Source organism: Grammomys surdaster, unplaced genomic scaffold, assembly GCF_004785775.1.
Source record: "Grammomys surdaster isolate TR1022 unplaced genomic scaffold, NIH_TR_1.0 65, whole genome shotgun sequence".
In the NCBI taxonomy this organism is placed as follows: domain Eukaryota; kingdom Metazoa; phylum Chordata; class Mammalia; order Rodentia; family Muridae; genus Grammomys; species Grammomys surdaster.
In genome coordinates this window covers 2,151,376-2,168,132 of record NW_021604567.1, presented here as the reverse complement: position 1 = coordinate 2,168,132, position 16,757 = coordinate 2,151,376, and the positions used below count along the sequence as shown (strand labels likewise).

The window sequence follows — 16,757 nt, the reverse complement described above, 5'->3', positions numbered from 1 at the left end:
TCTCCTCCCCCTCCCCCTCCCCCTCCTTCTCCTCTTCTTCTTCCTCCTCCTCCTTCTCTTCCTCCTCTCTCTCCTTCTTTCTTCTTGTCTTTTGGTATGAAAATTACAGGGGAAGATCACATTTATCTCTCTGACCAGTTATTTTAGGATAATGTCATAGAAGAAAAGCTCATTACTGACAAAACGCGTCCTCCTAAATAGATGGGTACAAAAGAATACAAGAGTAACTTCTGTGCAGCTCATTTATAAGGTTGTAGCTGAAAGGAAAATTAAAAAATACCTACCTATAGGTATTTCATCTATTTACCATGATTAAAAATTATTTTCTAATGTCTTTATTCAGTTTAAGTTCTGCATCATTTAACATAAGTGTACGTTTTAACCATACAAGTCTGGCTTTCTGTGTTTCATAAACTTGTGCTGTGCTCACAGTGAAGAACAAATCAAACTTTGGGAGGATAGTCCCATATTGTGTGTCTTCCAAGCTTGCAGACATATTCCTGAAGCTGCTGTCTTAGAATGTTACACCGGATAAAGAAAGGATCAAGAGAAGTTCTCAATATGTCATGGAAGGAAGACCCAGCCCTCAGCCCTCAAGCCTGAAGAAGCCTGTTGTCATTTGTTCATTTCTTTGGCATGGACTACATTTTCTTCAATAAAACCACTTTTTTATTTCACTGACAAAGGACACTTCTTCTCTGTAGCTTCTCATCACGACGAGAAGTAGTAAACTGTCAGATTTATAGGTTTACTGAATGCCATGTTTAAAATGAACATAAATTGGTAATTTATTCAGTTTCATATTCTAGCTAGTCTTACAGCTATTTCACTGCAGTATGGATGAACACCTCTTGTTAAATATCATTTTATTCTTGATATTTCAGTGTAACTTTCAGATTGTGTTCTTGTGTCGTTTGCTGTCTGTGTCTTGTGACAGGTTGCCTCAGAACATGAGGCCTTTTTGCTACTCTTGCGCCGCTTCACTCCCTCACCCCTGCATTTATCTGAAATTATAATGAGTTTTTCTTCTTTGCTTTTTAGTTTAAAATCTTACTGCTTAGAGCTTGAGAAGCATCTTTCTTGTGCCTCTTTGTATTCTGTACAGTGGACTAGGAACTCTTTCTTTCGATTTCTCCTCTCTTTGATTACCAAGTCTCTTGGGCTACCAGTGGGCCTTGTCTCCCAGTTTCTATTTCCAGTTTGTGATCACTGAATTCTCTATTTGGTAAGGGTCTGCCTGTGTTTTGCATATTTATAATAAGGAAGTATGCTAGTATGAAGCTCTTGGGCAAAGATATAGCTTATTTGGGTGGGTTCCATTGCTGTATTCCAAAAAAAAAAAAAGAGTTTTATGTTTTGTTGATTCAGGTTGAAGAGAAATGAAATTTCTTTTTGTATTGTGATTAATGGAGAGGTTCATCCTAGTTCTCCATGGTTACTGTAGAAAGTGTGTGTGCTCTTAGACTTGCTTGCTGAATACTTGTTTTTCCAAAGGATACAATTTATACAATGTTGATTTTGCTCGTAGTTTGTGTTATTTAGCAGCAGTCACTAACACATGTTCCAGTGTCCTTCTATGGTACTGGTATCCCTTGTCACAGTTAGCTTGTGCATTACTTTGATTGAAGAATTGTTTGATCAAAGTGCACCATTCTACATAGATAATATGTTCAATGCTGGCAAATATGGGTAGTAGCTGAGATGTTTGGCTATTTTGAGACAAAAAGAAAGAAATGAGTATAGATTTGTTGTCTATGAGAAGGATAAATGGTTAGAAAATCTAGAATATTGTAAATAGTAAACACGCTGGAACAGACATTGACTTTCTATATGAGAAATATATAGGTAGTTTTGATCCTTCGTTTTGTAAAGCAAGGGATATCTGCAGTTGGACACCGTAGACTTAAATACAGAAGCCTTAGATCTATCTGTATTTCTCTGTGACACTAATGACCGTGGTGTATGTCTGTTGGTAGTGTTGCCTACATTGCATGTGATAGTATTGAAATGATTATAACCAACACTGTTTGTTTATCATGGTGCATGTTTGACTCTCAGACTATATTGGCTACTAATTCATTTTGAAATTAGGTTGGCTCTCAGGTCCTTAATTCTGCAAGCTGTATAAATGTAAGCACAACATGTGATCAGAACTCTTAGTTTAATCATTTACTTTTTGCTAATTTGTAATTCTTAATTTTTAAAAAGTCCTTTTTTTGAATGTAAGTCTACTCCTATTACATGAAGAGCTCTCATTCTGACTTCAGCAGAGGAGTAAAATCATTTCATGAGTTGCTGATTTGTTGTGTAATATAATTACCTTTTCTTTCATTTGTATAGATTGCCACACTGAAGGTCAAAATATTTTATTTACTGACGGAGAATATATTAACCAGATAGCTGCTTCAAGAGACGTAAGTGTTTGGAATAGCTGTTTGTAAATGAAACTACTTTGTCTTAAATTACTGAGTTTTTATTAATTAACAGAAGTCTGATTCATGCAATGTAGTACTTGATTTTTTTTAATTTTTAAAATATTTTAGGATGGCTTTGTTGTCAGGATATTTGCCACAAGCACGGAACCTGTTCTGCAACAAGAATTACAGCTGAAACTGGCCAGGAAGTGCCTGCATGCCTGCGGCATCTCACTGTTTGACCTGGAGAAGGATCTGCATATCATAAGTAAGATGACAAAAGACATGTTTCTTTCTCATTCCTTTAAAAAATCATTGTGTTTTCAGCATTGCAGCTAATAAGTTAGTGGCCATTGTGTCTATTGCTGTAAAACAATTTTTGATTAATATGTAAGTAATTAGGAAATACAGCTCGTAAGGTATTAGAAAGTACTGAGAAAAGTGACTGATGATAATACTTTCCAACTCTCAGTTTGAATAGGACAAATGAAATAAACCGATATTTCTTAAGGATTATAGTGGACAATGCTGAGTATAATTTATTTAATACCACTGCAGATTGAGTAGTGTTGTTCTTTAACTTAGAGAAATCTTTACAAAATTTTTCATCTTTGGGAGTATAATAATCTTGACATTAGTTTTTTTATCTCATGTTTTAATTACATAGGATTTTTTTTTATATCTTCCCTACCATGGAAAAATAAACCACACTGAGCTCAAATTTTCCATTTAAAAAGCCCACAGAATCATTGGTTGCTTGTATGACTGGCCAAACATCATAAAATATACTGTATAGAAAATTATAATTTATGGTTTGAAATTTTATGCATGTATTTATACATATTTTTTAATTTAGGGGTTCTTCTTTTATAAAAAAGAATGGGACAGAACGTCTGAAAAAATTTAATCCAGATATCTTCATGATTTTTTTCAATCCCAAATAGAGGTGCTAGATAAACCTGTTAGCTTTGTATTTGTTTAATTAAACAATGGGCAGTAAGTTGTGAAGATTAAATTGAACCTTGGTCCCCTGGAACAGTAGCTAATTCTTCCAACTTCTGAACCTTCTCTCCAGCCCATAAAATTGAATATTTTTTTTTAATGCCTTGAATCAGTGGCTACTGTTGACATTGATTTTTTAATGATTTATTATAACTGTTGGTAGTAATAGAATAGCTTCATCTTGAAGTTGCAGACCTGTTGTATCTATAAAAGTGCTAGCAGATGATGGAGCAGATAGTGTGCTTAGGTTTTACTTTGCTTTGTCTCATCACTTGGTGACAGTCTTTCTAGGTAGCCCAGGGTGCTCTCAAACTAGTTGTCTTCCAGATACCACTGAAGTGGGCCACGTGGCCAGGCCATTTTAATTTTTAACAATACTAATTGGATTGACTAAAATTATTTCATAGAGTGCATGCTGTACTTAGAATTACGAGTACTAGAAATACAGTCATATTTATTAGTCTTGTTTTGATCACAGGCACAGGATTTGATGAAGAGTCAGCCATACTTGGTGCAGGACGAGAGTTTGCACTAATGAAAACAGCAACTGGAAAGGTGAGTGAGCCAGGTTTTCAAAATTAACATTTTCTGCTTAACAAGAGAGTACAAATTGTTACATATATTCAGGTAGTATTCATATTTAAATATTGTCATATTTTTTACATGGTAAAACATATTCATGTTGAAAATAATATTGTGAAAGAGTAGTGACATTTAAGACCTTAAAAATTTATAAACTTTTAAAAAGTCATATATTTGAAAAGATTTAATTATGTATTCCTATAATTTTTGAATTATTGTAAGTTTGTATTTTGTGTTTATTCTGTAAATGAGAAATCGGAAATTTTTAAAAATGTCCATAATAAAATATATAATTAAGATACCATAGAAGCATGTTTAATTAACATGTAGATTGTGTAGGTTAGCCTAAATAGGTTGAAGTTTCTTTTTTGTCTAATAAATATGAAGAGAAATTAAGATAACTGAGGGAATTCTGAAAATAGAAATTATCAGGCATATATTTACATAAAGCTTTTTATATATTTTGAAAATAACAGATTTTATGAAATTTTTCTGTGAGTATATTCATGGGAATATAAACATGGAAATTGTAAATATCTAGAATACATATGGAAAGCAAGCTTGGGTGGGTCTGTTTTTTCTCCCTCAGGTCACAAAATATGAATACTATAAAATATACCTAGTTCTTTGTTTACCTTTCAGTAAAATGTGGAAACTTTTACATTTTTGTAAAACTTGGTGCACCACTCCAAAAAGCAGTCTAATTTCCACTTTTCTTCCCTTTCTAACATGTAAGATATATTACACTGGCAAGTACCAGAGTCTCGGAATCAAACAAGGTGGTCCTTCAGCAGGAAAATGGGTTGAGTTACCAATTACCAAATCTCCAAAGATAGTGCACTTCTCTGTGGGACACGACGGCTCGCATGCCCTTTTGGTTGCAGAGGATGGAAGTGTGTTCTTCACAGGATCTGCAAGCAAAGGAGAAGATGGCGAGTCAAGTAAGTTGACTGAGAGTTGGCACTTGTGAGTTAGTGGGGAGTTAGCTCAGCAGCATGGCCTCATCAGCCTGAATTGGGGCATGCTCAGTAAATGATGATCTACAGGAAGTAAAACAGGTGCCTGGTCACTGCAGTTCTTATGAATGAATTTTCATCTTTATGACTATATGATTATTCATCTGAGAAGAGGTAGTTGGTAATTTTTTGTTTCATTTACTTATTCTGGTAGATTACTTAAAAAGCTGAAAACTTGGCAAGGACTATGTATTTCAAAGTGAAGATAAATCTTATGTAACTCTGTTTATAGTATTATCTATTTATTACTGCTTTTGAAATTCTTTCTCTACTAGGAAATCATTTGCTCAGCAGTGAAAAAGTAAATAATTTTGTGTATTTTTTTCTGTTTAAATCCTTTAAAACACCATTTTTCTCTCTTAAATAACTTTTCATATTCCTTGGAGTAGCATCTTACAGGGATTCATTTTTGAAGTCTGTACATAATAGAAAATTATGTGAAAATAAAAGTTGCTTTGGGACTAACCCTTAACAAAGCCACAGAGTATGTTACTGTCTCCTAGAAACTTGGACATATAGAGAACAATCATCTAAACTAGTTACTGCACATAATTATAGTGTCACGGCATATGAGAGGCATGCTGTAGCACAACAAGATGTTTTTATTCTGAACACTTGTAGAAAATTGATTAATCCAGTGAACAGCGGATTGATGTTTCCCATCTGTGGCTTATTTCATGAGTAGAATTTTTTTTAGAATAGTTTGTTAAATCACCCATATTTCTATTTATTTGTTCTGCTTTATATGTATATCATCTTTCTTTATAATCACATTGAGTTGGTATAGCTACATAATATCTATTAGATGAATGAGAAACTTTGTTTCTAGAATCTAATATAAGAGCACACATAAATTATAAGAGAAATAAAAAGGAGGTGGCGTAAATATGTGTGTAGTGGACTGGGATGGTCTGTGGGCTTGTGGCATTTGAGAACCTAAATATTAGTTGACAACATGAGGCTGGCACATTCCTGTTGTAATCTGCATGGTGGTAAGCCCAGGCCTTCTGAGGCTTAATAAAGTGTATCAAGCAGTGCATCAAAGAAAACAATTTGCTTCTTTGGTTTTATATATATATCAGTATTACCGTATATTCATTTTATTCATTCTTTTTAGCAAAGAGCAGACGGCAGTCAAAGCCCTATAAACCGAAAAAGATTATCAAAATGGAAGGGAAGATTGTGGTGTACACAGCCTGCAATAATGGAAGTAGTTCTGTTATTTCTAAAGATGGAGAACTATACATGTTTGGAAAAGATGCTATTTATTCTGATAGTTCAAGTAAGTTAAAAATTAACAATCGTTAACATTTATGCAAAAAGATTCCAATATGAATCAAATATGTAACAAATATGTAACAAAGAGATGTCTAGAAAATTAACATATATAGTATGCTTTCTCTACATATTTGACATTCTTTTTCAAATGTGAAAGTTTGGGGCAGATGTTTTCCATTGTATTTTGTCACTAGAAGATCTAATGTACATTCCACAAAAAGGGAGTCATGAGCCTGGTGAGGGGAACGTTCTCTCTGGAAAGCACTCATGTAACAAGGTTTCAGGTTAATGTTATTATCAGCAGACAGTTTTTATAACAAGGCTGACTTACAATCATTGAAGTGTCTGTCTTTTCACTTAGACAATGTGGAAGTATTATTTCCCCTGCTAATTACTATTTTCTATAATACCGAGCACACAGTTACAAGAATGATTTATCAGCTTATCAGGTTTCTGACTGAAATTTAAGAAGGGGCTATGAGGAATAGAAGTAGCTAGATAGTTTTATTTTTGTAAACTCCAATCCATAACTCTCAGGTCATAGGAGTACTGACTTAGTGTGGGGACATTAAGGTTCTCAGTAGGCTGAAATTGTTAGAGTGAACCAGACTTCAGGAGTAGCATATTAGTAGTTTTAAAATAATATTCACATAGCTATTGCTTGCTAAAATGCTGATAGAAATTGAACATTTACATGTAAGTTGGACGGACCAAACAGACAAGGTCTACCTGCCCTCTTGCAATCTGAGAGATATTTGCTCATGATAGGCTTAAGTAGGTATTGTTCAGTGCTTGTAGACAAGAGTCAGATTTATTATTAACTTTTTTAGTTGGGAAAAGTTTACTTAACTTTTAGACTTTCTTTTTTTCTACTTTCCTTAAAAAGAGGCTAAATGATAGTATATGTTTCATAATTTATTTTTGTAAGTCTATAAGAAAGAACATTTAAGAAATGCTCTGCACAGAACCTAGAACGTGGAAGAGCTCACTGTATAATCATCTACTATTAGTAATCAAATTTTGTTCTGTTAAATAAATATTATATATATTTTCAAGTGTGCTACATACTGAAATTAAGAATAGTTTCAACTTAAATAATCACCTAAATTTTTGGAAATGAAGTTTTTTTATATAGTTTAGTTTTTACTGTTATTACTACTTAATAAGGCTAAGCATGCCTTTGTAATTTGAAAAATTACATTGCAAAATTATTGCAAAAATAAGTAATCAGGGTAGTACACGGGTGTGAAAGCATGCTAAAAGGAACATAAGGGAAACTGAGGAAATTCTGGAGTGGACTGTGAAAGAAAGTGTAAGAGATTCAAAATACTGTTTTGAGGCCTGGGAAGATAGCTCAGCACGCAAAGGCACTTGCTTCTAAGCTTGACAGCCTAGGTCAGTCCTCAGGACTCAGATGGTAGAAGAGAGAACCACCTCCACAAGTTCCCTTCTGACTTAGACCTGTGCATCATGGGCATATGTGCATTTGAATGCATGCACAGGAAGTAATAAAATAACGTGATTTTACAATGAAATCTACTATTTTGAAGAATCTTACAGGTTTATTAAAAAATATTGTTTTATTATACTATTACAAGTATTTTGCTATTTTTCTGCTGAAGTAAGTTTAAGCCAGTAAGGATTCATGACTTCTTTGTGTTGGTAGTAGGAATTTGAGAGCTGTTGGTCCTTCTGAGTACTTACTGTTCAAAGGTGCTAGTACCTGCAGCAAGCAGGCAGAAGTTAGCTAGAAATCATGTTACAGTAAGTATTTGTCCCAAGTATGAATGCCGTTTTAAAATTCATTGAAACTACATTTAATGCTTTTTTTTCCCCCCAAAAATTTGGTGATAACCTTACCAGGGGTTTGGTCACTTGTTTTGCCCAATTACTTAACTTCTTCATTAAAGTTATTCTTCTAGGTACAGAAATATTTTGTTGTTTTTCTTAGTCTTGTATCTTTTTTTCTAGGTTTGGTATCTGATTTGAAAGGCCATTTCGTAACTCAGGTAGCAATGGGCAAAGCCCACACATGTGTTTTAATGAAGAATGGAGAGGTTTGGACATTTGGTGTAAATAATAAAGGACAATGTGGACGAGACACTGGTGCTATGAACCAAGGCGGGAAAGGTAGGAGTTTAAGTCTTCAATATTAAGATCTCTGTTGTCTTTTCATTAGCTTTTTGGAATATAGTGAAGAATCTTACTCTTTTCAAAAAATGAGTGAGTAGGATCCAAGAGATGTCTAAACAGTTAAGAGCACCTGCTATTCTTTCAAAGCATCCAGATTCTATCCCTGCACTTGTGTGGTGGCTTGTACCATCTATAACTCCAGTTCCAGAGGTTTGATGCTCTATACATGTATGTACACGTGTGTGTGTGTGTGTACACATGTAGTCAAAACTCATTCATAGCAATTAAAAACAAGTATGAGTGACTCTGAGTTCTTATAAATTTCAAAAACCCCTAAATTTTTCCTTGAAAATAACTATTGATAAAAGTTGATCACTCAAAATTAAAGTAGACTTTATTGTAATAGTAACTTTGATTGGTCTGAAGCTTAGTGCCTCTCTGCTAATGTAGGCCTAGTCCTGGAAACTTCTAGTCTCAATAGAATCTAATCTAAGCCTAGAGTGTTTTTAGCCCCTGAAACTTACTGCTGAATAGTAAGCTTACCTTTTCTAGCTCTTTTTGTGCTCTAGCTGGTTTAACTCAGCTGTTCTGGCTCAAACTCCTTTCCAAGCTGATTGATTTGGCCCCTCCCAAATTACTCTGTTTGCCCTCATACTAGCTTAGAAATATGTTCTAATCTTCTGGCTCATTCTCATTCTCTGCCTGGTTCTAGCCAGAGAATATGTCTAGCTTGTTTTCTCTGCAACCTGTCTCTGTACAACTGTCCAGTAACACTGCTTCCCATCCTCTCCCTACACTGCTCTCCTTAAGTAGCTTTCTTTCTTACTGCACTGCCCCTCAAGTAGCTTCCCTTTCCTCTCTGTTCTCCTGAGTTGGGCATATCTTATTATGTCAAATCTTCCTCTGATTCATCACTTTGTCTGCCACTCAATTAGATATCACTTTCAAATATGAGTGCTTCCCTCTACAAACTAACTTTACCTTCATAGTTTGGGACTAAAGGTGTGTACTATGAGGGTGTCTGTATTACATACAGTCAGAGAGATTAAAGGTATGTGCTAAGGCTGGGCTGCAGCATAACTAGAAGCAGGTTATGTCTAGTAAACAACACAATATCAGAGTTCACAGCCTGATCAAATATTCTGTAACACTTTGTATTTTTGTTTTTTGAGGAAGTAATGTTCCTAGCTGTTTAATATTTTAAAAATCTACATAAATTAATAAGTACTTCTTTGATTTAACATTTTCAATGACTAAATTATTCATGGAAAGGAGATTTTTCTCAAATGGTTGTCACCTTCAGTTTTAGCTGCTTTTTGGCAGTAGCCTATCAACAGTATCACCCTCCTGTTTAATCACCAGTATTTTGACAGCTCAGACTGCTCTCATTTTCTGGCCTTTGGCTGGGGAAAGGGAGAACTGTAGCTATCTTTTTTTCATAGTATGTTTTTCTGAATTCTTAGGCTGTTGAAGGGAAGGGATGTTTTAGCCTTCAATTTCCTTGCTGTCGTGGTCTTGATCTTTGCTTTTAATGGTATGGTTAGTTAATTCTTGCTTCCAGTTTTTACTTTTAGCTGCTACCAACATTGCCTGTACTCTTTAGCTCAATTTTTGACTGTCTTTTATTTTTATTTTTTTTAAAACAGTGGGAGAAGATACATTCATACAATCAGAACTAAGCATTGGACTATGATTAAACTTTATCATTTGAGGTTTAAACTTTCAATTTATTAACCAAACCAAAAGAGCATCTCTTTTGAGGTCTGCTTGAGAGCAGATTCAGATAGGTCACAGGGAACCAGTTTTGACACGGAGAGTCTTGGTCCTATTTGTGTGTGTAATTATATTAGTTTCTTTTAAAAAGATAATTAGCATTTTTAAAGCTATTGTTTTTGTTTCAGGTAGCTAGGTTGGATCTTTTATTTTAAATTATGAAATATGAATCAGAATCCATTTGTAGTTTATTGAATAAACAAATTAATTCAAAGACAATGGTTATAATATTGTTGATGCTTAAATAATAATGTGTGTAAAATTAGGTAAAGGACGTACTGGATACATTCCATCAGAATTGTTTTATTCTAACTCTAGCCAAAATTCTCTGGTATTTGATTGTCTCATTTTTTTATATTGTCCATTGATTACAACTGGCAAAGCTAAAGGAAGACCTCGTGTGCTATGCTCTATCTATTTCCTTGACTGTGAGCTTAGCCTTTTAACAACTTAGTATCCGGTATCCCTGAACCAGTTTCTTGACTAGACATAGTTACCTTGAGTGGTTTTCCTTTAGGTTATGTGCTATAGATAAGGGATGAATAACGTGAGTAAATACATAAGCACTGTGATTGCAGCAGGGTTTCATGTATATTTTTAAGTTGGGAAATACCTGTTTTCAGATATGGAAATAATTCACGTACAGTTATAAATTTAATTGTCATACAGGGTTTGGAGTTGAAAATATGGCAACAGCAATGGATGAAGACCTGGAGGAAGAACTCGATGAGAAAGATGAGAAGTCCATGATGTGCCCTCCAGGCATGCACAAGTGGAAGTTGGAGCAGTGCATGGTGTGCACCGTGTGTGGGGACTGCACAGGCTATGGCGCCAGCTGTGTGAGCAGTGGGCGTCCTGACAGAGTTCCTGGAGGGTAAGACAAGGCTTCCTACTGATGAAAATAAGCACACTCCCTCCTCCCCGCTTTTTCTGGCTTTATTGTTTTTCAGGTTATCTCACAGTTATCTACCTATGTTGTATGTGTGTGTTTATGAGGATGGTGGTGTGTGGACTTAAGACCTAGGGCTTCAAACTAATACCAGTTAACTGCTCTATCACTGAACTACACATTTGACCCTAAACTTAAAATACTTCATTGTTTTCTACTATATTGAGTTCTAATTTAGTATCATCTTTATGTTTGTCTATCTTTTATTTGATTCATTAAAGCCATTATTTAAAAATTAAGTTATATTTTTCTTCAAGTCTAGAGCCTTTTTTGTTTTTCTTCTAAGTTTGCTTAATGCCAAGTGTTTATTGATTGCTTCTTAGTAAAATTATCAAATATATATGATGCTTGAGTAGAAATATAGATTTTCTGTTTAACATGGTGTCCTACTTATCTGTCTACCCTGTATGTCTGTCTGTCTGTCTGTCTATTACCTAATAGACTCTTATTTTAAGGATTTGTCCTGGTTAGGTTTTTTTTTTTTTGTCAACTTGATATAAACCTGTACATACCTGGGAAGAGGGCTTCTTAATTGAGAAAGCACTTGTCCAATCTTATGGATTGTCCTATAGACAAGTCTGTGGAGTATTGTATTGATTAATGATTCAGTGTGGAAGGATTCTGTCTATTGTGTATAGTGTCACACCTGGGCAGGCTGAGAAAGCCATGAAGAACAAGACAGTAGCACTCCTCCACGTGCTCTACACCAGTGCCTCTAGACCCCTGTCCTGGCTTCCCTCTGGGATGGACTGTGATGTGGAACTGTGAGCTGAAACAAACCCTTTCCTCTTTAATGTTCTATATTATTGTCAGTTCAAAGATAATATGTATTTGAGTTGCATCAAATAATATGAATTTTCTTCTAGAATTTTAGAAGAATTTTACATCTACATTTTATAGGCAATATAACACATACAGGGACGTCTTTTGTAAACTGAGGTTTCTGATGATTGGCTGATCTAGGGTAGGAGTGGAAATTTTGTGAAGAAAAGCCTAGATTGAGGACAACTACCTCCAGTCTCTGGTTTTACTATTTAGCAGATGGTTAGCTGTTAAGCAATACTTCCCAGTTCCTGGCAGCATCTATTAGGAATGTATTTCTGGCCTTATGCTTTTTCTGTCATAAGTAGATTGTATACAATACCCATTTTTTCTTTAAGGCTATTGAATTATTATTTGAGGTTTGTTTTATTTCGCTATGTACCTTAGTCAGTCTACCTTCACAGTTCAAGGCTCAAGCGATAACCCGATTCCTTACCACCTACTACATCCACAGGCTTTATTCTTATCATGTTCTTGGCATGGCTTATTTTATTAGCATAAGTAAAAAATGTACTCTAAGAATAGATAATATTTATTCTACAGTGCTTTGTTAGACACCCATTTTCTACTTTAATGACCTAACTTATTTATTTTTAATTAATTTTTATTTTGAGAAATTTTTATGTAAAAAGATTCTATGTTTTCTTTGTAAATAGTGTTAGAACTTGAAATTTAATCTCTCAGACCTTTCCTAGGCTATTTTCATTAAAAATAGTCCCTCAAACTCCAAGCTTGATCTAGAATATAGAATCCAGAAATGCAGACATATTTCTGAATTCTCTATGTCCTAATAAAGTTATTTTATTAAGTGTTCTTCCACAGACATTTATATTTTCATTGATAGCACCTAGCCAATTATAATAATTTTTGTTAATGACCAAAATAAATATATGAATAAATTAAAGATAGTATTAAATGCCAGAGTACTGAGAACTCTTAGAGATGATTTCAGTCATCATAAAATTATTACTACATACCTTAGGATGCATTTAGAATTAAACATTTTCTTTAGTTTCTTTTGTGGTCCAAGGCATGTAACATAAAACTAACCAGTTTCACACACACTGATATGCTACACACACACACACACACACACAGCTTTCCATCTTGCAAAACTAACTGTATTTCTTTAACAGTCATCCCCACTTTTCCCTCTCTTCCTCTGTTTACCATCATACTCTGTCTGTGTGACTTTGACTACTCTAAAGATGTCATGCAAGTGAAACATGCGGTTTTAGGTTTTCCTTTCTCTTGCTCATACATTAGTAGAATGTCCTCAGAGTTCATCCATATTTTGGCACATGTCAGAATTTCCTTCCTCAGGACAAATTGAATGCATGTATGTTTCTTATCCTTTTGTCTACTGATGGACAAGAGTTGCCTCCACATCTAAGCCAATGTGCATATTACTACTGTGCACTTAGGTAGATGCATAGGTATCTGTCTCTTGAAGATTTTATGTGGAGTTCTGTTTGTCTGATAGTGGCAGCAGCAAGGATTAGATACTTAGATGCAGAGAGAAGAGAAAAATGAGACATGGTAATATATCAAGACTGAGGAGAGAGACAAAAACATACTCTTTGCTGATAAGGCTGCCTTATTACCAAAGGCTGCCAACACCCCCTTAACTTCCCTAGAGACAGAGTTGATGCTTGTGCTAGCCACCAGCCCATACTACCCTTAGTGCTAAAACTGGTGCACTTATTGAGAAAACTTATAGGAGAATGTCCATTTACAGTTAATTCTATAAAAGTAGAGTCTATTTTGATTTTATGCAGAAATATATTAGATAGAATCATTAGAATCATAACACATTCTTTTAATTGTTTTTCTAAAATTTCTACTTTTTTTTTTAAATCCAAGAGATTGGAAAAGTGATTATAGAAAAAGAATATTAAAAGATTAGAAGGATTCCAGTTAAGCCTGCTTTTTATTGTTTGTTTGTTTGCTTCTATGTAGGATCTGTGGTTGTGGTTCAGGAGAATCTGGCTGTGCTGTGTGTGGATGTTGCAAGGCATGCGCAAGAGAGTTGGACGGTCAAGAAGCAAGACAAAGAGGGATTCTTGACGCAGTGAAAGAAATGATTCCTTTAGACCTTCTTTTAGGTAATTTATTTTATTACGTTGAATATCTTGCCCTCACCTCAATAATTCTAATAGTTTAAAGTCTTTTATCAAGTATGGTTTTAAAGTTAAGGTAACGGTTAGTATGTGTGTTGTTGTGTTTGGTATCTGACATGACTATGGCTAATACCTTTTTCCCCCTTCTATGATAAGAATTTCTTTTGGGGATGGTTGTTTTTGTTTTGTTATTTTTGTTTTCTATTTTTGTTTTTTGACACAAGGTTTATCTGTGTAGACTTGTTTGTGCTTTAACTCACTCTGTAGACCAGGCTGGCCTTGAAGTCAGTGATCTGCCTGTCTGTCTCTCCTGAGTGCTAGGACTAAAGGTGTGCACCACCACTGCCCAGCTCATATGATAAGAATTCCTACAATAAAAATTTGAGTTTAAGGTGGTTTTCTGCTAGCTTTTACTTTATTCAAATTAGTATAGGTACAGCTGTTATATACTTAAATTATATGACATATGTAATCTTTATTATTTTGGCCAATTATTCAGCTGTCCCTGTACCTGGGGTTAATATTGAGGAACATCTTCAGTTAAGACAAGAAGAAAAACGGCAGCGTGTCATTAGAAGACACAGATTAGAAGATGGAAGAGGTAAGATGTAGCTACAGAGAAAGAGTGTAGGGAAACTTTCATGCTGTAACTGACACAACTGAAATATGTACAGAATACCCTCATTTAGTAAGAAGTATTAAAGTTCATAACATCCTAGTAGCAAGTGAAGTTAAGTGAGCATATTATTACTAGCATTAATAATTGTGCTAGTAATAATACATTTAATTCAGTAGAGTGCTAAATCACAGTAAAATGTGTGCTATGTGGCTCAGCATGATGGCTCATACTTATAACTTCAGCACCCTAATGTTAACACAGAGGATTGTTACAAATGTCAAGCTTGTCTGTAGTTAGACTGTTAAAAAAAAAAGATAAAAGGACGTTCCATTGCAAAATGTAAATACCATTAGTAATGACAATTACGAGTCATAAATAGCAATCCTTTTCTTAGGCTTTTGGGTCCTCTGTATCTGACCATGGGCCCGTATTTAGTTTATCCTAGGCTTTTCAGGTCTGTTTTCATAGCTCTTCACATCATTGTCATTTGTATAATATCACTATGCTTTCCAGCCATGCGTTGCATAATCGTGACTTTTTAATGTCTTTTTTCTTCTTTCTTTTTTTAAATACGAAAAGATTATTTAGAAAAAGGAATTGAAAGTCTTTATTTGCAAAGACAGGTATATTGCTTATATTATTTCCTTATTGTTTAGGTCAGTTTCCTAACCTGAAAATATATTTAATACTAGTTGTACATAAATGACATTTTAAAATGTATGAACAAGGCAGAAGTAAATATTATGTTACTAAAATTGTTTTCCAACAGAACCTTTACTTCATACAGTTATGACAAAAATGTTAACCTGTGATTTAATGTTGAGTTAAGCAAATTCTTTCTTAGAAGAATATATTGACATTGCATATTTTCAATACATCTCAGAAAGTACAGATATTTGGTATAGAAAGAAACCTATTACCATTTTTATATATTTTTCATAAACTCATGGTAACTTCTAACCATTAGTGTTCATTTTTCTTAGTTATCTTTTATGAAATATAATAAGTAATAAATGGTGTCCCAGTAAACTTTTGGAATGCATAGATTATTGTTTCCAGAACAGAATCAGTGATGACTGACAGAATGAGTAGTTGCCACTTTGACTTTATGTGTGTATTTTAATGGATTTGTGGATGTATTGTTATTTTTATATTTCATAAGTGTTTGCAACATTTGCACATTCAGTTGTAGGTCTCTAACATGACAATTTATTTCTTTTATGTTAATGGTATTTTTGCTTAAGGTAATTATCTTTTTTCTACTCATTCTTTGAAACATTAGATTGAATCACATAAATTAACCTTCAAAACCCAATAATTTCATAGATTTTATTCAAAGTATAGCTTTCACTTATTACAGTGGTTCTCAATGGGACCATCATTAAGTGGGCACTTATCAGAGGTACCATTTCTAGGGCTCCACCCCGTCCTACTGAGTTTAAAACTTGGATATTAGGGCCTGGCAAAATATTCTTTAACAAGATTTCCATGGGGTTCCAGTGATGTCCAACTCATAAGCCAGTATTTTAGGCTGTGTAGTTCAGAGTTCTGTCATGATTCTGTTGGAGAAGTTTGCTTGTTTCTGGTTTCCCACACAAGAACAGTAATGATAGGATTGTAATATACCAGTTCCCACTCCTACTCATTCGTTAGTGATGGATTTATACCCATGTCTGTATTTAAGGGTTTGGTATGTTATACTCATCATGTTTTAAGTCTGCCTTAGTTGTTTCAAAGTTGACCAACATTCAGAACTTAGCTCTCTATTAAAGCCTATTTGGTGAGCTGTAGGCCTATTTGTACAATTTAGTACTGTTATTGACACAAGCTATTCAATAATGCTGTCACTCTCAGTAGCACCTTGGTTAGATTATAATTTACACTGATACATACCTAGCTGTACTACTGTACAGATAAGGCCTTAGTGTATATTAGTGACTGTGTGAAAGTGCCCAGCATGTGTTAAGCTGTAATTGTTGAATTAGAGTAGAATTAGAACAGTAGTCCATTTCCTTTTAAGTGATACTTTCCTATCTCTGTCCTTGACAT

At 34.4% G+C, this 16,757-nt stretch overlaps 1 protein-coding gene across 8 annotated transcripts in view; it reads left to right on the top strand.

The window, feature by feature from the left end:
• The window catches only part of Mycbp2 (MYC binding protein 2), a 227,615-nt gene that overhangs the window by 43,631 nt on the left and 167,227 nt on the right, over positions 1–16,757 (top strand). For all 8 annotated transcript variants that reach the window (XM_028771203.1, XM_028771212.1, XM_028771221.1 and 5 more), the window contains exons 9-17: positions 2,341–2,414; positions 2,544–2,682; positions 3,895–3,971; positions 4,735–4,939; positions 6,132–6,296; positions 8,264–8,422; positions 10,868–11,072; positions 13,929–14,074; positions 14,589–14,690. In XM_028771203.1, the coding sequence (XP_028627036.1) occupies positions 2,341–2,414; positions 2,544–2,682; positions 3,895–3,971; positions 4,735–4,939; positions 6,132–6,296; positions 8,264–8,422; positions 10,868–11,072; positions 13,929–14,074; positions 14,589–14,690 (1,272 nt within the window). The remainder of the gene's footprint in view (positions 1–2,340; positions 2,415–2,543; positions 2,683–3,894; positions 3,972–4,734; positions 4,940–6,131; positions 6,297–8,263; positions 8,423–10,867; positions 11,073–13,928; positions 14,075–14,588; positions 14,691–16,757) is intronic.